This window comes from Protopterus annectens, chromosome 8.part0, assembly GCF_019279795.1.
Source record: "Protopterus annectens isolate FY-2018-M chromosome 8.part0, PAN1.0, whole genome shotgun sequence".
NCBI lineage: Eukaryota > Metazoa > Chordata > Ceratodontiformes > Protopteridae > Protopterus > Protopterus annectens.
The window spans coordinates 1,930,563,017-1,930,582,450 of NC_056741.1; the positions used below are offsets into that span (position 1 = coordinate 1,930,563,017).

The 19,434-nt window shown below is 36.3% G+C and overlaps 1 protein-coding gene across 1 annotated transcript in view; it reads left to right on the top strand.

Moving 5' to 3' along the window:
• The window catches only part of LOC122809731 (exocyst complex component 3-like protein), a 132,513-nt gene that overhangs the window by 68,005 nt on the left and 45,074 nt on the right, over positions 1 to 19,434 (top strand). Inside the window, exon 3 of the mRNA XM_044081437.1 lies at positions 648 to 772. Within this exon, the coding sequence (XP_043937372.1) occupies positions 648 to 772 (125 nt within the window). The remainder of the gene's footprint in view (positions 1 to 647; positions 773 to 19,434) is intronic.

Genomic DNA, 19,434 nt, shown 5'->3' on the forward strand with positions numbered 1-19,434 from the left:
ATATATATATATATATATATATATATATATATATATGCTTATACACAGAAAGATGTAAAATTAAAAAGATAGCACACTTGCCTTTGGTACAAAATGCTATGGATTTTATTCCCACAACACCTAATTGAAGTACGCTTCCAATACTGACACTGAAGTGGAGAATAAAGGGGTTTCTGCTGTCAGAGTGTCTCATCCTTCAGATGAGACATTAAACCGAGGCCCCATCTGCCCAAATTGGTGGTAGCTCAGGAGGATGTGATAGCTCCCACAGCACGTTTTGAAAAGAGAACGTTTTGAAAAGAGAACTTCCCCGGTGCCCTGGCCAAACTTCCCCTACTCACTATGAATATCAACCCAAGTCTCCTTTGAAAAGTAGCCAATGACCTAGTGGAACAAACCTGGTTAACAAAGTGTAAATAAAAGTACATATACTGTCTCATGGAGAATATGTGAGAGTATACATTTGTGTATTAAAATGTATGGATAACACAGAAAACACACACTTGCTTCCGACTGCAGGCACTGGGCCATGGGTATAATTATAGACAATTATCAACAATGTAAAATCAGGTTTTGTGCTCAGTAACTGTTATTTCATTCTAGTATTTTTGTTTGCTTTTTTTCAGTATTGTATTTTTCCATTGCAGGGTTTAGAAAAGAGTGAACCGATTATGAATGTAATCCCATTGGTCTCTGACCTGATCCGTGTGACAGACACCACACTGCTCAGTCTACAGGTTTCAGACCTTGTCATGAAATACCCGGATATCAGGTAATGTGAAGCAATGGACCTGGAACTTCAATTCAGATTACCTGAAGATGCTGCCAAGTGCTGCTACGTACTTTAATATACAATGAATTAAAAAAAAATGACTATAGCCAGTAGTAAAGTCCCTAAAAATTTTCCATTTGACAAGTGTATATATTTTCTAGAAAAGACAATTGCATGTTCTGCTACTTTTTATAACAGAAGCAATAAGAACTTCAGAAGCAACAAATACAGATTGGCTTCCTCTAACCACTGAAAACTCGTTGCATTTAAGGGGATCCCAGACTAAGGCTGCCTGACCAAAAGATGACTGCTGTCATATAATGACAGTAATTTTGTTCACTGCATATTGTTACCAGCATGTCCCATTCAAGAAAGTTACTTCCAGAATGGCTAAATATTCAGAGGTGCTATGCTTTTAGCTCCTCCCTCTGTTGCCAGTGAACACTAAGAATGCTGCTGTTGCCATAGTACTGACAGCCACAGTCCTCTACAAGTTATTTGCATTAAAGTCTAACTGTGTGGCCTGCAGAGCTGGAAACCTGAAGAACATGTATTTATTTTTTTCGAACACTGCGCCTAGCAATTTATTTTGAGATGTCAGTTAGGAAGGAGAAAGCATTGTTTAAGAGTAGAATAATACTGATAGCCAAAGAATAAAGGTCCTGCTAAAGTAAAGACTGACAGTAAAACAGTAAATATATATATATATATATATATATATATATATATATATATATATATACACACACACACACACACACACACACACACACATATATATATATATATATATATATATATATATATATATATATAGAGAGAGAGAGAGAGAGGGTCTATATTAAATCATCGAACGCTTAGAAAAGCAAACGATGATTTATCAACCCCATGTAAGCAAAAGCTTACAAACTCGAACACTTAGAACACAGATTTTTTCCAAGGGAAAATAATCGCTGTTCCAAAAAAAAAAGCACTTAAAACATAGCATAAAGGGGGGGCTATGCCCACCACACCCCCCTACTTAAATATGCCAACTACGAGATCGCACTACAGTGATGAAAATGGCAAAGTAACGGACGCGGCCAAGCAATTTCTTTCCCAGGGAAAGAATTAGCTTATATGCCGCTTCGTCATTTTGTCTTTTCATCTTTTCAAGTTAGACCAAGACACATTCGAAAGAATGCATCTTCGGTCATCTAATAGGAACCCTATATATATATATATATATATATATATATATATATATATATATATATATATATATATATATATATATATATATATATATATATATATATATATATCTTTATATACATATATATATATATATATATATATATATATATATATATGTGTGTGTGTGTGTGTGTATTCAGTGATCACTTATATTCGGCAGGTATTGAACAGTTACACACAGTAATGACACAGTAATGTAGCCAGATGCACAGTAATATTTTTGTGAAAATGCTGAGCCCAGCAGAGATCTATTTATAGTTAAATTGGCCTCTGTTTATCGACATATTTTGGTTGATATATACAGATGATCAACTGATGTGCAAGCTCAACAGTTCTGTGGGTAGGGGAGTATGCCCTTTCCCTGGGGATTGTACACTCCCAGTGTTAGTATCTATAATTAGCAGAAGGTGTCAGGGGGTGGAAAACACACTCTATTTCAGTTTGCATGTTCTGAGGATTAGCCACTGAGCACATGCAGTAGCATGCCAAAGTAAGTGTATCAACGTTAAGCACATCGACATTTGCATGAATCGACTAGTAAAGGGTAAAAAGGGCACACAGAGAAAACATTTAGTAAAAACTGCAAAAATACCCAGTTAAGATAGTTTTCACTGTGTAACACCTTAAATCTCCTGTAAAGGAGTCTCACAGAATATATACAAATGACCTTTAAGGACACAAGTGTTTCAGCTACATGACTTTTGAATGCCAACTCAGGTTGATGGGGCATCAGTTTAAGTCTTTATGGGTACAAGTCAATAAAGCCAACCCCTGTCAAGAGTTAGTCAGGTGGGGTTCAAAGCTTCCTCCATCAGATTTTCAATTATTTAACATTAATATCATATCCAAATTGCAAATCCACTTTTATTACTGGCTTATTGAACAAACTCACAACAAACCTGGGTTTTGCCGTCAAGACTTTATCAATGGTATGAGCAAACAACAGACCCAGGGGTTTAACTCTCTTATACCTATAGCACTATCTACATGGATTCTCCATCAATGTCTAAAATGCCTGTCACTTTTAGAAGCAGTCTCCCAACATGCTTAAGTTGCATTAGTGTGCACTACACCTTTCTCCATACATTAAAGTGTTTATTGTAATTTACAGACGTTTAAAGTGGAAAAGTAATTTCCACAGTTAAGCTATTGTAAAGTGTAAAATGAATACATCTATTTTTGGCAATGATAACATCTTTCAGGCAGTTGCAGTCATAAATGGATTATGAAAATGATGTTAAGCTTTCTACCCACAATGTAATGTCTCTAAAAGCTCCAGATAAGTCCATCTTGTTTACTCCTTTTAATGCCCAAAGTGTAGTAAACAAAGTCCCAAACCTCCATGCTTGGCTCATTTATAATAAACATGACATCCTAACCATCTCTGAAACATGGTTAAAACCCCCATATAAAAGACTCTGAAATTATTCCTCCAAACTATTCTATCATAAGAAAAGACAGGTCCCATAAAAAAGGGGGTGGAGTAGCTCTCCTATACTCATCCTCGTAGTCAGTTACCCCTATAACAAACCTGTTCCACACTTTAATAATGCTGAACTACTCCTCACATTACTCCAAGTTAACCTACATAAAACATATGTATAGCCTCACTCTACATCCCCCCAGGGGATAATATTTCTACACTTGAAAAAATCCTCTCCTGGCTCTCCAATAATATTAACAATGAAACTATAATCTTAGGAGACATGAACATTAACTGGGCCTCCATTCAATCTCCTAAAAAACACCTTAATATCAACCTCTACAATTTTTCACAACTAATCAGTTCTGTAACACACCCCTCAAAAAACATCTCTAGTGGCAGTATTCTAGACTGCATCCTAGTCTCTTATCCCCACTACTTCTCTGATAGTAGCACTCTTCCTCATCGCCTCAGTGACCACATACCCATCTTCACTCATCGACTCCCATCACTCCTGCAACGCACCCATAATTATATTACAATCCGTAACCAAAAAAACTTTAATCCAACATCCTTTTCAAACTCTCTAAAAGCTATTAACTGGAATTGTCTAAAACATTATCTCTAGATAATGCAGTTGCCCACTTCAACTCAATATTCCTAAAACTACTTGACTCCCATGCACCCTTAAGGACTAAGAGAATTAAAATTAAAACAGCCCCTTGGCTAACCAAAAACACGCTAGCATCTATGCGGCACAGAGACAAAGTCTGGGCACATTACCTGAAAAACAAATCCCCCCTAGTCCACAATGAATATAAAATACTTCGAAATAAGGTAAAAAAGCTCATAATCTCTGACCGACAAAACTACTTTTCCACACTTCAAAACAATAATAAATCAAACCCTCAGAAATTCTGGAAAGGTATCTCTACTCTACTTAACCCCAGCAAACCAGACACCCCTACCCCAGACCCAAACGCTCCTGACCAAGACTTGGCTACCCAATTTAACTCTTTTTTCATTGAATCTATTTCCAAATTAACGTCATCTTTCTCTAACACCGCTACATTCTCCAAAACTCCCTTACCATCCCCAACCATCTCTCTACCCTACTCTGCTACTACTTCCTCATTCCCATCTACTAACTCCCATCCCTCCACTCCTTCTCCTACTCCTATTACTTCATCAGCTTCATCTGCCCCTAATTCTCCCTCTTCACACTCTCCTTTTTTCTCATTTAAACCTATACCCACTTCCACTATAAAGAAACTCCTTATGAAACTGAAGCCATGCACCAATGCTCCTGATAACATCCCTTCTTACTTTCTTAGCAAAGCTGCTGAAGCAATTGCTTACCCTATTAGCATTTTAATCAACCGCTCTATCCAAGAATGTATAGTACCCCAAGTCTGGAAAAGGGCCTTTATCATACCTCTACATAAAGGTGGCAACAACAACAATGTTACTAATTTCCGCCCCATCGCTATTCTGTCCCCCATCTCTAAACTCCCAGAAAAGTGTATCCGACTACAACTCCTTCCACATCTCTTAGATAATCACCTACTAACTCCCACACAACATGGATTCAGACCACATCATAGCACTATGACCGCCCTCCTCTCCTTCCTTGAAACTGTAAATAAAGCCCGCGACTCTGGCCAAATTGTTTCTACCCTACTACTCGACCTCTCTAAGGCCTTTGACACTATCTCTCACAGCCTGCTACTAACTAAACTTTCAAAACTTAACCTATCTCCCTCCTCCTTGAACTGGTTCTCCAGCTACTTATCTAACAGATCTCAAGCAGTCAAATGAAAAAGGCCACCTCCTCATTTCTAAATACTCCTACTGGGGTACCCCAGGGCTCTATACTGGGTCCCCTTCTCCTTCAATATATTTATAAATGATTTCCGCAACTCTATCCCATTCTCAGACATCATCCAATATGCCTGATTCTACTATTATCTGCACTGCCACCTCTATCCCCTCACTCCTAAAACTGACTCAAGATGCTTTTTCAACAACTGAGCAATGGATGAAAAGGAATCACCTAGCACTCAATGCCTATAAAACCAAATTAATGTTATTCACCCCCTCTAAGGCAACTTCTTTCAATATAAACACATTCCACATCTCTAGTCAAAATAATCTACCCCTGGAACTGGTGTCCGAGACCAAGTTACTTGGGGTCCAAATTGATAACCAGCTCAAATTCAATTCCCACCTACAGTTAAATATCAAGAAAACCCATCAAAAACTAGGTATGCTTTACCAACAAAATCATTACCTTACACCTGCTACCAAAATCACCCTCTCTACCTCATTTCTTATCCCCTCCCTTCTCTATGGAGCTCCACTCCTAACTAATCTACAGACCTCTCTAAAAACACAACTTTCCTCTTGCTACAACAAAATTGCCAAGTTCGCTACCAACCACAAGTCCTCCACCCACCACTGTTCCTCTCTCCAAAAACTAAAATGGCTAGAGCTACCCAGTTATCTCACATATACTCAACTAAATCTTGCGCATAAGCTCATTTTCAACCCCTCCCTCTGTCCCTCCCTTTCATTAGCCTTTAAAATGCACCTTCCTGCTAGAGTATTAAGGTCCAACAATCAAAATCTATTAGAAGTATATAAACCAACTCGTCCCCCAGGCAAAAATCTTCTGTCTTATGGCCTTGCACACCTTTGGAACTCCCTACCACCTTCCATTCGCACCACCCTCAACCATTTTATATTTAAAAGATCTCTTCACTCACATCTAGTATCCCAGTGGGAATGCCCTTGCTCCCACCCCACATAACTAACACTTGCAAACTACATCTACCTTCTTCCTCTGTTTCCTCCTGCAACTTTCCTTATTACCCACCCTAACTCAAACATATTATTATTCCTGCAAAAACTGGAAAGAATACACTAGGCCACACTTCCTAAGTATTGCTTCCCTAATACGTTATTACTTCTCAGTACTTTTGTGCATTGCTTCCTAATTTGTTATTATTCCTCAGTATTGTCGTGAAATGCTTCCAAATATGTTGTTATTTCTCAGTACTTTTGTGCGAAATTTCCCTTTAGTCTGTATTACCTATTAATTTCATCACTAGACTGTACTCACTCTAGATTTTGTTGTATTATTTGCAAATTGTTTTTTCTTGTATGATTAACTTCTGTATAATTGCATAATTTGTACATCTATTAAGAATAACCTACTGTAACCTACTTAGTTTTGGAGCTTTTCTCCCCAGGACTCCATTGAAAACGGGTTCATTTGGCCCAATGGACTATCCTGGCAAACCAACTGCAAATAAAATAAATAAATAAATAAATAAATAAATAAATAAAGATATACATTGCTGCTTTAGCCAAGATAACTCTAAATCTCAGCTAAAGTTGTAACCTGTAGGCTTGCACTACCCCTTGGAGAGATGTCTGACATAGGTATAAAGCAACTGATAGTGTTGGAAATCTCTCCCTGTGTGCTCAGTTACCAGAAATATAAAGAGGACAGTTGAATGTTTTGGTCTCTTTTAAAACAGAGACAGACTGTAATAATTTCTTGTGGTGTTCTGAGGAAATGTTTGCTAATAGGTAAGTTCAAATGTGGGGTTATTCAAAACTGTTGATAACCTAATGTGTAGTTGAGCTTACCTTTTATATTGCAGTCTGTGGTGGGATGATTGATTATGCAGGACTTTGACAATTTGTGCAGCATGAAACTATTTAGAAATCGAGACAGTGAAGGATTAAATGCCACCCTAGATGGCATATTCTGTTTGTAGTCTTTTAGATGTTTGTCATACATTTGCAGTTTATTTGTTGCCTGTGTTTTATGGACTGTATATTGGTTCTGCTAAATACAGAAACTGTCCTTGCAGTGTGTTTGGAATATTAGAGAATCTAGTTTCCAGTAAGGTTGCTTTCTTCATTTCCTTGAAGAACTCCCCCAGTCACTTTTTGTAGCGAAATCCCAACTAGTACAGTTACAGCAACTTAAAGAATGAGGTCATTTCTCTAAACAAAATCACATCTGTTGTTCATACTGACTGCACTGCAAGTCTTTTAGAAGAATATGGATTCTTGATGCATATGCAGGGATATAGAAAGAAGTTTTGTACTCAGTCTAATATGGCCACCCCTCCCCAGCCATTTTTATTTAAAAAATACATTGGACTCTTACAGTGTTACCGCTATACGTAGGAAATAGGAAGACATTGTTTTCAACTGTTGCCACTTACAAATGTCCGTTTGTACAAGTGCAACACATTTTCTACCATCCTTTTCAGCCATGATGTAAGCAAGACTATAGCTGTAATGGTACATATGTTTTGGAAGGAACATGAGTAACTGGGAATTGAGGTGTAACTTACAAACAGTATAAACCCATTTTTTGGTCTGGAATGCTGGCCAAAATCTAAGCTCAGTACTGCACTTCATTTACTATTGCTTTAGCTATGGATAAATAAGAGGAAACAGGGAGGGAAAAAATAGTCAGCAACACATTGAAAATAAAACAGAGCAGATAATATAAAATATATAGCATTTTATACTTTAAGATTTAAGAAATGTGGAAAAATCTACAAGCTTTTGGAGAAAATGTGCCCTTCATTTGGGGAAACTACATGTTCAAGGACATGCTTAGTCTGCAAGGTTGTGTATTTTTCTTTTTTAAGTGCAAGTACATAGTCCATGTTTAAGGATATGTGTGTTAGTGATTTTTTTCTGGAACTTAGTATAGAGTGAAAAGGTAATTTTTTCTCTAAACACTAAAGTAGCACATTATAATTACTGTGCCATAGCAAGTGTGTTGCATATTATTAAAACTGTAAGGTGCCAGTCTAGTTTAAGTATAGACTATGCCACTGTTCTGGAAAAATGACTGTTTGGTACTTGTTACCAATGTAAAGCATATATTGTCATAGTATAACATAATTCAGCTCTAAGGTATCCATCTAGTTAGAAGTCAGGGGAAAAGCAAAAAAAAAAAAATAATAGTAATAATAAGCTGAGTTATTACTTGCTTTTATGATTTTGAGGCAGTCGTCATTCTGGTAAGATTATATCAGAAATTAATAAGTAAAAATATTGTGCTATCTATGATTTTAGGGAATAAGCACAGTTAAGAACATATTGTGTGTCTTTACTTGTTAATTACTATTACACTTCACTGCAAATGCATGAATTATAATTGCATTTCAAATAAATTTAAGCTCAAGTGTAGATGTACTCTTTTCATGAAGTTATATCTGTACCTTTTGCTAATTTTTGAACTTGCTGAAACAAGGTGATCTCCCATTTGCTTTACAAGTGTGTGTGTGTGTGTGTGTGTGTGTGCGTGCGTGCGTGCGTGTGTGTGTGTGTGTGTGTGTGTGTGTGTGTGTGTGTGTGTAGAATTTGTGGAGGTGTGCTACTGAAGTGTTATCACTTTGTGGAGGTTACTAGAACAGAAAAAAAATAAGCTGCCCTTTTCCCTTTTGAATTATAAATGATGCATTCATATCATGTGTATCTTACTATGAGGAAATTTCCTCAGATGGGTCTTGTAGTCTATATTCCTGTCAGTTCAACATCGAAAGGGTTTGTCATACATTCAGTGTTGGGATTTTATTACTGATCTCCATGCTGAATAGTACTGAATCATATCAGTTCACCCACCGATCTTTATATAATTCCACAATTTTCCCATTTATTCCACATTTTGAAAGGTAGTGTTCCTTATTCAGGAAGGAAGGTTGAGAGTTAAATGATATGGTATAGTGCAACTTTATGGCATATTTGATATTGCTGAATCAGGAACCTAGGGTTTAAAGTATATTTTTTGTTTTATATAACTTAAAGGCATATCTGCTACCCAAATATATATTTGTTAGCTGCTTATTTGAGGCTATAAATGAGATTCTTTTGCCATTAGACTGTTTATGTTTCACTTCTGAGTACTGTTATGTTTTATGGACCTGAACTCCATTTAACAGATTTCAAACTATTCCATAGATGTTTCAGAATAATTTGCTTTTGGATAGTGGTTATTTTATTCCATAGATGACTGAGTGTAATGCTTAATCAGGTTTCTACAAATGAAGAATGTGTCCTTAGATCGTTATTCACCAGGGCAACTCTGCAATTACCTGCTTTGTGCTGTTTTCAATATTCACCTCCTATCTGAGTATATACCATGAACATGGTTTGCCCTACTTCACACAATTCGAGAATTTAATCAAATTTTGAACAGCATTTATTGTTAGACAGAAGTGCTATATCATGTAAACAGCTCTGAGTTCTGGCTACAGAGTTGCTAAACAATGCTAGTTTTCCTCAGCTCACTGAACAAGAGGTTGGTCATGACAAAGTTTGAATTCCAGATCTCAGGCCATGCCAATATGCAGGTGTTGAAAGAACAAGTGAAAGAAGCACTTATATTGTTAACAGTATACAGCATTAGTGTGTACAATTAGTGTGTACATACCATAGAATACTATATACAGTGTACGCAAATGATTAAACAACTTTACATTGGTAGTTGATATAACTGCGGGGGTGGTGCTGCAGTAGCGTTGTCGCCTCATAGCAAGACGTTGTCCCATTTGATTCTCAGCTAGAGCGTCTTCTGTGTGGAGGCATACGTGAATGGGGCGTGCCTTCATTGAAGGTTGTACATCAGGGCTGGTAACCCGGAACGTAAAAATCCACTACCAATCATTAGCAGACCGGAGTTCCGCTGTGGTGACCCCTAACCGGGAAAAGCCGAAAGACACAAGACAAGACATTGGTAGTTGATATCTAACCAGCACTGCATGGCAGATATTTACATGTATTTGCCCATTAAAATTCAGATATGTATACTGTTCATAATTATGTAAATAATTCAAAATTGAGTGCTATGTACAAATCTAATTTGCAGCAAAATGAAGATAACATCTGCCCCAAACAGCAGTCTACTATGGTTTCTGAGATATTAATACTTGTTCGAAATAAAATTAGTAATATGTCTGAGTGACATATTAATACCACCGTTGTAAAGAGGAGTGTGTGCTGAATAACTTTTGCATGTTAACATTTTAGTAACTTTTATTATTTTTGAGATATATATACATTTGTTTATAGCTAAGCTGGAAAAGTGCATTTTCAGAATTTTTAGTTCAGGCGAAGACTGCCCAGGCAGGAACTCAGGTGTCAGGAGGTGTGAAATTCCAGTCAGGTCAAATATAAAACAGCTAAATATACCTATTCAAATTATTGATGACTCAGTAGCATTACTCAGCAATAAGAATAAAAACTAAAGCATAAACATCTCTTAACGTTAATATCCTGCAAACTTATCAAATGCTCTTAGAGCACCTTTAGCAACATGTTCTTATTCTAAATATCAGTGTTTTTATTAGCAAAGGTACTAACCTAGAAGTAAGATAAAAGGCAAATAGCTGGCAAATCAAGCACAAATAAAAGCAAAAAGCCACTTGTACTGAGACTGGAAGAAATGAATGTGAGCAATTTAAGCATGACACAAGAAACTTGTGTCACAAACAAATTGCTCACATTCATTCCTTCCAGTCTCAGTATAGCAAGTGGCTTTTTACTTTTATTTTTAAAGGTACTAACCTGGGTCTGTCTTTACAGAATACTAACTCCATATTGAAATTAACTCAATAGCATCACCTAATGGCCAGGAGCATATTGCATATATTATGATGTTACAAAAATGAAAATACAATGAAAATTCAAAACTGCTCTTATATCAAAGTGCAGTTATTTAGAAATGTTTAATAAAATATTTTGTTAATCAAGAAAATCTCACACATTAATAGTATTATGTCAAGTCAGGAAAACTGTTGTAATAATTTCTAACAAATAGTGGGTGAAACACAACATCCAAATATAAAATCCATTTTATTTCCTTTTTGCTTAAGGCATTGTGCTTTTGCTTCAGAAGACAATCATACATAATTTTATCAACCCACACAAATGAGAAAATATCTGAAGGATGTTTAATGAAACACTTATACAGGGCACTTCTTGTTCTTTCACAGTTAGAGATAATTATATGTAGTACAATACATTGTTTGAAAGAAAGGGGAGATCAAGATGGCTACCGTCCTATAAGCAGTGTTAGACCATAGCTCAGCTTCATACAATAAAATATCAACCTTATTTTATGGTAGAGAAGTAAATTCTACGAGCAATAACCTTACCTTGGATCTGAGGAACTTACTTGAAACTAAATACTGACTCTTGAACTGGAAACTGAAGTAAATACTTGGTGGATTGCTGTTAATCTTTCCTTACCTTACGCGTGTCTGCTGCCCATGAGGTCTGGGGCTGTCCGGCCTACACTTAAAAAAAAAAAAAAAAAAAAAAAGGAACATTCAGCTATGTCACAGGAATCCGAATCTATGGAGGCTCAAAATACAAAAGTGAAATACTCCTCAATCTCATCTCCAGAGAAAGAAATAATATCTAAAAAGGCAAGGACTGGCAAGCAACAGGAATCTATAAAACCACCTTCTAAAGTGAAATCTGACCCTACCAACATGGAAGATTTAAAATTGGCACTGCAGCCTATCTAAACAGCAATACAAAGTTTTTCCACTCAACTAAAAAACTTTGGAGACTCTATAGACAGAATACTTACAAGAATTGACAAAACTGAAGCAAAGGTTGTTGACAATAAGATCAAAATTGACCAGTTACAAAAAGAACAAAAAACTAATGCCACAACTATCCTGGGTATGCAACAGAAACTCTTGGACCTTGAGGCAAGATCCAGGCGCAATAATATTATTTTAAGAGGCATTCCGGAATGCATAGATCATACCACTTTACTTGAAACCATATCTACAATATTTGCTTTATTCCTAGATAATGTGCCCTTGACAGACCAGATAATAATTGAACGAGCTCATAGCGCCCTAAGACCATCCTATGACAAACCAAATCTGAGAATTGTCTATGCAAAAATTCTTAACTTTCAACATGTAAACAGACTTTTACTTGCAGCTAGAAATAAAAAATATATCCTATGGAATGGATCCAAAATATATCTTTCATCGGATCTTTCTACACAGATAAAAATGAAAAGACAAAAGCTTGCACCCTTTTGTGCATATCTAATTAAAAAACAAATAAAATTTCAGATGAAATACCTAAACACTCTGATATTCCATCATCAGGGGTCCAAACTATCTGTAGTAAACAGCAAGGAAGCTGCTTCAGTGTTCCTTAAAGCATTCAAGGAGTGTCCGGATGCTATGCAACAAAAGTGCTAACTTACTTTAAGCCTGGTGCAATGTCCTCTCGTTCGGATTTACCATGGAGAGTTTGCCTCACTCCTGTGTCGTCTTTCCTCAATACAGAAATGGAATCCTGCCTTGACCTTGGTTGACTGTTCTACAGGCCTACTAGCCTTGTGGTCCCTGGTGGTCCAGTAACTAAATTTTTATTTTCCGCCATGATATCCTGCAGCATGATTACACTTGACCCCTGCTTTCCCATGAGCCCTAGCGGCTCTTAAAGCTGTAGGCTATGTCAGAATAAGCATCAGTTACTCCCAGTGCAAAGCTACTTCAAATTTTGCTGTATAGCCTAAAAATAAAGCATGCCTTAATTTAATTTGGGTTTTTGCCTACTAAAACAGCTCCATTCACCAGCAATATCAAAACGGAATATGTAGGCTGTACATAAGGCAAATACAGCCTCAATTCATTTCCTCAACTTAATTTGAGGGTCAAATCGGATGCTCACATGCGATCCATGTTTCTACGCATGTTATATTCAGTTACGTGTCTAAAGCCAGGTAGAACCAATATGATATAGGGTACTTGATCTGAATGCTGACATTTTGATACAGTAACATGATTAAAAAGATACAAGCACCCGTTTTTACTACAAATGCTTGACTGTAACTGACCCAATATTATTGGAAAGGGTTTCAGGACACTTAAGATACTTATATCTGCGCTTCGAATATAGAACAGATAGCATGTGATAAGAGTGTGTACTAGGACTGAAAGCTGTGGGGGCTTCTTCATCTATTGGAAAACAGGCTGTGTGTACCTTTTCAATGTTATACATTATATGGAATTTGTGTTAGTATTCTACTAGCAGTATAAGCCTGATGCTTTGATGCTACATGTTATTTGATGCCAGGTACTTTTGCTAACTTACTTGTTCTAATGTACAGGAGGCCACTTTATAAGAGGGCAGGAGTAATATATGATTTTCTGATACTGTACAATGGATATCTACCTTATATCCAAGAAATTCTTTATTACAGGAATGACTTCAATATAAACCGTTCTGAGTTGTCTCTATCTCCTCAATATGGCATTGTATATTATATCCGGAGTCCTCCGAGTATCACTATAATTCTAGTTCCTCTGCTATGATCTTTTACCCTTGGGGCCAAAGAGCCTCACCACTACATCTTCTGGATAACTAGTTCCATTAAACCTACTCACAAGAATTTACCTGAATACTATCCTTGATTACCCTTGATTATCAATAATACTAAGTTTGTTTTTTCTTCTCCTTTCAGAAAGGGTTTTGATGTTAGCTATAAAAGAAAAGGTATATACAAATAATGTAACACTAACTTACTTACAAATACTGCGGTGGTGGTGCTGTGGTAGCATTGTCACCTCACAGTAAGATGTCTTGTTCGATTCCCAGCTAGAGTGTCTTCTGTGTGGAGACATGCTTGAATGGGCGTACCTTCGTTGAAGGTTGTGCGTCAGTGCCGGCAACTCGGCACGTAAAAAATCTACTGCCAATCATTAGCGGACTGGAGTTCCGCTGTGGCAACCCCTAACAGGGAAAAGCTGAAAGACACAACAACTAACCTACTTACAAAATAATGGTATTAAATACCACGGATAGAAACAGCTAACTCTAAGATACACACATGAATAGCTCTCAGTTTAAGACTTAGGTAGCTGAGTTATGAGTCTGTTTATCTAACCTGTTTGGGATTGTTATGCATTCTAGATTCTGTAGTTATAGTTGGGTCACTCTGGGATATATTAGTTTCACCTTTTGACTGAGGTCACAGAACTTTTGTAAAAGGCTTTCTTATGTTACACTAACTCCTAATATCCCAGCCCCTTCCGGGCCTATGGGAAGGTGGTTAGGCATGGGGTTAAATCAGGAAGGGTTTCTTATCCTTGCCCAAACACCCTCATTTAAATTGCTGTTATTCTTAAGCAGCTTTACATTCTCCATATCTCACATTTTACTTACTTTTTATAATATAGTGCACAAATGCTTAATATAGAGTCTTGGAACATTAAAGGGTTACAAGCATGCAATAAAAAAAAAAACTTTTTATGCATCTGGGGTTTAAATCTGCTTCTAATATTATATTTGTCCAGGAAACGCACCTGTTTAACCACCAGTGGGATCAGGACAGAGGGAGACCATGGGTTAAAATGATTATAGCATCTGGAGCTAAATCCAATAGCGCAGGTGTCGCTACAATAATTAAAAATAAATTCCTACGACATAATTAGTTTTGACACAGACAAAGAAGGAAGGTGGTGTTACTTAACTACAACTTGCACTCACTTAGATAAACCTATCTTAATTATTAATATTTATACCCCATGCTCAGGGCAACAAAATTTTATTATGCAGATTTACAAATTACTTTCATTATTTCCTAACCATTATTACATCGTAGGGGGTGACTGGAACTCTATCCAGGATCCAAAAAATGACAGGACAAATATTAAAGCTAATTATAATAAATCTGCAACCTTAACCATATCTGAATTGAAAGAAGACTATAACTTATTCGACCCTTATATCTTTCTAAATGGCACCTCAAAAAATAACAAATTCACCTTCTTCTCTAACTGTTATAAAAGTTGGCCCAGGCTGGACTTCTTTCTAATCTCCTCAATATTTAGTAATTTTGACATCTCATTTTTCACTGATCCTAGAAGCCTTTCCGACCACTCCAAGATCTCCCTTTCTATTCACCGGCCTTCTACAAGATCCTTAAATAACAAAGCTATTTGGTGGCATCTAAACCCTAACCTTTTAAAGAAGGAAGAAATACTCTCTCATGTGGAGTCCTATCTGGATCGATTTCTCCAATCCTGTAATTCCCTCCCAACCTCTTTAGACTGCTCCTGGGCAGCCACCAAGGCAATGATTAGAGGATTTCTTATAAACAAAGCTTCATACTACAAGAAACTATATAATAAAAATGAAACAGATATAACAAATAAAATATATAAGCTTGAAGCTAAAATGCAACTAAAATACTCACTTGAATCTGAGAATTAAATGATTCAACTACAAAAGGAACTTATATCTTTGCAAGCTGAGAATCTTACATTTCACGAGATAAAAACCTTAGCAAATTATTTGGAATTGGCCAAATTCCCCTCTAAATTTTTAGCCAGAGTGGTAAACCAAAATAGAACATCTCCCTTTATCTCGGAAATATCTTATCAGGGGAAAGGATATCAGAATACGCATGATATTATTAAACTATTCGAGTCCTTATACTCTCAACTTTACAGTATTCCTGAAGGCCCTATCGACAAAGCAGAACTACAAAGCTTCTTAAACAACTTATCCTTCCCCAAGCTAACTAAGAATCAAAAAGACTCCCTTGACAGGGAAATTACACAACAAGAAATTATATTGGCAATTAATAAATTAAAATCTAACAAATCCCCTGGACCAGATGGCTTCACGACCGAATTTTATAAATCTTTCACACCCAAAATTTCCAAAGCTTTGCTTCTGCTGTTTAATCATATCATCAGAGCTGGATTTAAGGACATCCACCTTAACGCATCTAGAACTATCCTTATCCCTAAACATAATGCTGATTCGAAAAAACCCTGGGAATATAGACCCATCTCTATTGTTAACATGGATATGAAGATCTTGGCCACAATTCTTGCCAATAGACTCAATGCAGTCATTTCCACTATTGTTTTACCTGAACAATCTGGCTTCATTATGCACAGACAAACAATAGACCACACCCTTACATTAGACGCTATGATTTCTCTCTCTTCCCTGACCAAAAGCCCTTTGTACACTGTAGCTATTGATGCATCTCAAAGCCTTCGACCGAATCAGTTCAGAATTTCTATTTGATATTCTCCCATATTTCAACATGCCAAACTTATTCATTAACAAGATTAAAACTCTGTACACTAATGCATATACTATATTACAAATAAATAACCAGATATCTAACAGAATTGAAATTCATAATGGTGCTAGGCAAGGATGTCCCCTCTCTCCTCTATTATTCAACCTATATATCGAACCCTTATTCTTACTAATCAAACAGAAAACCTACTATCATATCCCTGTTCTATTTAACACTAAACTTCCCCTATCAGCGTATGCTGATGATTTAAACATCTACTTTACTTTACCTAGTTCCGATCTTGAGAAAATTATGTCCTCCATTAACACCTTTTCCAAATTAGCAAACTACAAACTCAATAGAGATAAATCATTAATATTCCCGATAAATATGTCTTCCCCATTCCCAAACATATTCTCTACTATAGGCATAAACATTAAACAACACTTCCATTATCTGGGAATACCCTTTTTCCAGGAGCACTCAGCTCAATACCAGGGCAATATGGCTAAATTATGGTTGAGTGTTCAAAATGACTTAAGCAGATGGGCCAAACTTAAACTTCCATTCCTAGCCAGAACTGCAATCATAAAAATGAATATACTTCCTAGATTTCTATATATTTTTAATTCAACAAATATTACCCTACACAACAAATCCTTTAAAACTATTTTCTCATTCATTTCAAAATTTATATGGTCCCCCAAATCTGTTAGGATTAGTTACAAGAAACTTACATTCCCTAAGGAGCAAGGAGGTCTTGGGTTGCCAGATTTTAAACTATACTATGAAATAATCAATGGTAGTAGAATCATAAACATTGCTTCCAACAATAAAGATTACACTACGTGGTGTCCAGCCTGGGTCATACTTTTTAGCAACTATGTAAAATCTCTAAACCTCAATCCCTCTTCTCTCCCTTTCTTGAATAAAGAAAACTTAGGCAAGACTGCGTTGCATAATGGCATTAAATCTAATATAAAGTCACTACAAAATCTTTTTAGTTCTCTAAACCTGACCCCTACCTTTAACACTCTAAAGCCACTACATCTCAACCCTAATCTAAACATGAACGGCCATATGTTAAACTTAGACCAATATCCCCTTCTCAGGAATACAAGCATCTCTGACTTCTTCCCCTTCAAGCAACAGACCATCTCTGATATGAAAATTGACATGAACTTACCAAAAAAATATACAATCATATTAAGACAAATCAGGGAGTTAGTCCATATGTATCTAGACCACCCCATGGTAACTGATAAGGATATCTCAACTTGCCAGGCACTGTGGAAACTATTTCTCCTTAAAAAGAAAATGATCTCAAATACCTGCAAAGTTATCATGGCCTCCAACACACATAATGAGCCCATTTTCTCCAAATATTGGTTCATGCAAGATCCCTCTATTACCCATAACCAGATTTCAAATGCCATAAGAATTAGCGCTAAACATATACCCCTAAATAAACTTAAATATACCCAGCTCATGGTAATGAACAATGCATACCTTACCCCTGACATAATCAACCAAATATACCCTAATTACTCCCCTCAATGTCAAGTCTGTCAAAATCAAACAGATGATCTCTTACATATATTTTGGAGCTGCAAATGCTCATATAAACTATGGTGTGCCCTGAGAGTCCTACTGGAAAAAATTGGCTACGAAAAATCAACCCTTTCATGGAAATTCACTCTCCTACACATCCCTCCCCCAGGCCTATCAGAGGCGAAATATAGAATTCTGATTCCCATATGTATGTTAGTAAAATACTATATCTCTCTTAATTGGAAAAATAGGCACTCATTATCTTGGGAAGGGTTCAAGACTCTTATTAAACACCTTAAGGCACATAGATACTTGTTCCACAACATTAATCAGAAACCATATCTTAAAGAATATTGGAGAATGATATTTGAACATATATTGAAATGATTATCTGATTACTGTATTACCCTTTGCGTTTCTTTGGGCAATGTATAAGTGTATATAGTTGCATATGTAACTTGTTCGTGTATGTTTGTCTGATGTTATTTACTGTTAATGTTTGAATAGAACAATAAAGAGAATTAAAAAAAAAAAAAAAAAAGAACGGGAAGTCTATCCTACATAAAATACCCCACATCTACATACTGCAAAATAAATCATCCAGGAAGTGTTGCAAAATAATATGGTGTCTGTTGTCATTCATTTTTGCATCATTATTAGAGGAAAAATTGTCTTACAAATTGTAGGACAAAACGTGTAATTGCCACATGGTTAACAATCCCCTGGCTGATTCTAGAGAGGATCAGTATATCTTTAAACATTTGGATGATTGTAATGAGGAAAAATATTCACCCAGGGTTTCCAACATCTATGATAGCTGTACTGAACTCTGTCAGTTTGGAAAAAAAAAACTGTCAGCTTAGTAGATGCCAGTGTTTCATCAAATCTTCACATATCTGGCTATTGTTAGTTTCATAAGTAGTGACAAATCGTGGGATATCTTCTGTAGATCCAGTCCTGTTGTAGCCATATTCTAAAAAGTGTGCTGTAGTTCTTTCCCTGGCTGCATGACAAACATCATTCATCTTTACCTCTTTACCACTACTACCTTTATTCAGAAAACTTTTTGTCATGGTCTTTACTTCCCTTTCAGAATTCTGCTCAGTATTATAAATTCTTTGAATACTTAAAAATTAAGATTTGGGAATATGCCTAATTAAATATAAGGATAGACAACTATATGCAGCCAAAAATGAATTTCATTTTTTTTATATATATTGAGATTTTAATTACACCATTACCTTCCTCTATAAGTAAAACATTTAATAACTGATGGGCTGTGTATGAAAATGAGACTGCAGAAATTATCAAGCGCATCAATGTTCAACAAATCCACAGACCTTG